The sequence below is a fragment of the Chiloscyllium plagiosum genome, chromosome 16 (genome assembly GCF_004010195.1).
Source record: "Chiloscyllium plagiosum isolate BGI_BamShark_2017 chromosome 16, ASM401019v2, whole genome shotgun sequence".
NCBI classification, from domain to species: Eukaryota; Metazoa; Chordata; class Chondrichthyes; order Orectolobiformes; family Hemiscylliidae; genus Chiloscyllium; species Chiloscyllium plagiosum.
In genome coordinates this window covers 75,921,288-75,924,730 of record NC_057725.1, presented here as the reverse complement: position 1 = coordinate 75,924,730, position 3,443 = coordinate 75,921,288, and the positions used below count along the sequence as shown (strand labels likewise).

Here is a 3,443-nt window from a genome sequence, read left to right as displayed (position 1 = left end):
TGGGAGGGTGGGTTGTGGGGGGCGTGGACCTGACCAGGTAGTCACGGAGGGAACGGTCTTTGCGGAAGGCGGAGAGGGGTGGGGACGGAATAGTCAGCCAGGGAAGAAGAGAAGCTGCTCATGGGGACCATGTCTGGGTGAGAATGGGCTGGATGTGCTGGAAGCAGCCTGTGTAATGATAGGCCCTGGGCTGTGGAGGTGGCTAAAGCACACAGAAGGACAGGTACAAACTGGAAAATTATTCAACTTGATACAGAGTTCTGAAGGCTGTAGGGTCCAAGCGTAAAATACGCTGAACCTCTCTGAAGCACTGCAGCAAACTTGAGACCGAGATGTTGGCCTGGGGCAATAGTGATGTGGTGAAGTGGCAGGCAATAGGAAGGTTTTTACAGACAGAACATCGGTATTCCGCAAGATGGTCACCCAGTCGATGTTTCAGCTCCCAGATGTAGTGGGGACCACACTGCGAACAGTGACTACAATCGGCTACATTGAGTGAAGTACAGCTGCTTCACTTAGAAGGTGTGTCTGGAGGTGTTGGATAGTGAGGGGGCAGGAAGTGAATGGTTAGGTGTTACACTTTCTGTGGTTGCAAGGGACGGTGCTATGGGGGTATTAGATGGTGGTAGGTGTGGAGGGGGACTGGACCAGGATGTCCTGGAGAGAACAGTCCCTACAGAAGGCTAAGAAGGGAGGGATGGGGAATATTGATCTTTTCACAAATGCTGCCAGACGTGCTGAGCTTTTCCAGCAATTTCTGTTTTTGTCTCTGGAGGGAAACGTGTTTGGTTATGGCATCCCATTGAAGGTGGAGACCAGTGTATTGAAACAGCTTGGCAAGGGGTTTAGCAAGTTCTGGAGCACAACTTCAATACTATTGCCGGGATGTTGTCAGGGCATCTTCTACTTTGCAGTATCCAGTACCTCCAGCTATTTCTTGTTATTGTATGGAATGAATTGAATTGACTGAAGACTGGCATCACTGCTTCTTGGGACTTCTAAAGGAAGCCAAGGTGAATCATCCATTTGGCCTGTCTGCCTGAAGATTGGTGCAAATGCCTCAACCTAGTCTTCTGCACTGATATGCTGGCCTGGCTGTCATTCACAATGGGAGAAAGTGAGGACTGCAGATGCTGGAGATCAGAGCTAAAAAATGTGTTGTTGGAAAAGCGCAGCAGGTCAAGCAGCATCCAAGGAGCCCTTCCTGAAAAAGGGCTTATGCCCGAAACGTCGATTCTCCTGCTCCTTGGATGCTGCCTGACCTGCTGCGCTTTTCCAACAACACATTTTTTTAGCTGTCATTTACAATGGAAATGTTTTTGAGCCTTTCCATCTTGTTATTTAATTGCACTATATAACATGTTTAGCACAGAAGTAGATTTAGTTTGTCCAGCCTTGTTTGAATTTTATATGTTCCGATCATATTCCCCTCATATCTGTAATTGCTTGCTGCACCTGTCTGTCTGCTTCCATTGACTAGTCTATGAAGAAACCCAGATGCCTTTATACTCCACACTCCCCATTATACCACCATTTACATCATTAATTAAAATAGAAACTGATGGAAAAACCCAGCAGGTCTGGCAGCACCTGTCGAGAGAAATCACATTCAGTCTGAAAAGGGGTTTCGCTATTTTGTCCAATTTTAATATTAATTAACTTTTCTGATCGGATTTGATATAATTGCGTGATTTGCTCGGCCATTTCAGAGGGCAGTTAAGAGTAAACCACATTACTGTGGCTCTGGAGTCATGTATAGGTCAGAACAGGTAAGGATAGCTATTTCCTTCCCTAAAGGAGATTAGTCAGCCAAATGGTTTTTTTTTACAACAATCCAGCAATTTCAATATGAATTTGAAGTTCCACATTGACTAATTAACTAAAAGCACAGGGTGCAAAAGGTAACTGAGCCAGAATCAGTGTTCCTTGGAGTTAAGGGAGAGAGATCCTGATGAAAGAGAGAACTCGGTGGAAATGCATATCTTGAGAATTTTTCAAAAGTGAAGCCAAGCACCTTCCCCCCCCCACACCCACCCACCCACCCAGCTCCTCCAGGACCTTTCATCAGTTTGTGATGGGTAGAGAGACGCCAGATTCCCTTAGTTGGTGCAGAATCAGGCAGGTGAGCTGCATGGGGCAGCGTCGTGCTGGTTGCTATGGTGTAGTATTATATCACTGTAATCAGAGAGACTGGGTGTTAACACGAGTCCCGGAGGGAGTTGGAGTGAATCTGTGGCTGGAATGTTTAGGAAGTTGTGTGTTAGCAACCTGCTTTCTCATGCAAGAAACTGGGTGAGTGGGCAGATCCAATCACACTGTAACCCTTGGCTTTTAAGTCTCTCTCTGAACATATGGGAAGGGAAACAGGTGTCAAATGAGTTGCCTCTACAAAGAGGCAACTAAAACAGGAAGGGCCACATGTCATGCTGTAGGTTTCTAGGATTCTGTGAACAGGTAAATTTATTAACTGTGACTCACACTGAATGCACAGCAGAGGGAGAAGCAACTAATGTGACCCAAGCAACTGAATCATGTTGTTTGCAGACGCTTCTCCTGAGCCTCTCGTGTTTTTGCCAAGCCCATCTCTAAGAAAATGATGAATTCTATGTAATCACATAATCTTGGAGATCCTTTGAGCTGCTCTGAGGAACAGCAGTTCCTGATATTGACAAAGATAATTCTCTAGGCAAAAGTGAGGACTGCAGATGCTGGAAAGCAGAGTCTAGATTAGAGTGGTGCTGATTCCTGATGAAGGGCTTTTGGCCGAAATGTCGATTTTCCTGCTCTTTAGATGCTGCCTGACCTGCTGTGCTTTTCCAGCACCACTCTAATCTAGACAAAGATAATTCTGTAAGTAGTGACGTCAGTTATTAAGGCAGGGTGGCCCTGTGGCTATACTGAGAGTGTGATTCCTTGTGTGAGCCTGTTGTTGCTGTTTTATTGCAGGAAGCAGGGAGAAGGGCTCACTGGTGATTGCAGCATCTCTCAGATCACATCCCAACATGTGAAGCCAGACACAGACAGGTGAGGGAGTATTGTCACCACAGCACTGCAAGTCAGACGTTGAAAAGATCCTCAGGTTAATCTCTGCAATGGGCAAAACATGCAGATCAAGGATGAAGGAAGAGACTATTCAGAACCCAGTCAAATACCAGAACAGACTGATCAGTCTTCTTGGGTTCAGGGGAACCAGAGGAGAGAGAGCCAAGGGAAAAGATGGAATAGAACTAGAGACAGAGAGTATTCAGTAACCCAGAGGACATGAGGGAATAATCATTAACACACAGGCAACTCTGGGGAGGGGAGGGAGAACGATCAATATCTCAGGGAAGGGGATGATCATTATCACATGGAGGGGAATAATATCGCAGAGAGTGAGAATAATCAATATCTCAGGGACGGGGGGTAATCAATATCACAGAGTGGGGAGTGGGGAGTATTCA

General features: G+C 46.1%; 1 protein-coding gene across 1 annotated transcript in view; it reads left to right on the top strand.

The window, feature by feature from the left end:
• LOC122558021 (ciliogenesis and planar polarity effector 1-like) overlaps positions 1 to 3,443 on the top strand; it is a 77,987-nt gene that overhangs the window by 73,431 nt on the left and 1,113 nt on the right. The window contains exon 12 of the mRNA XM_043706355.1: positions 2,947 to 3,024. Within this exon, the coding sequence (XP_043562290.1) occupies positions 2,947 to 3,024 (78 nt within the window). The remainder of the gene's footprint in view (positions 1 to 2,946; positions 3,025 to 3,443) is intronic.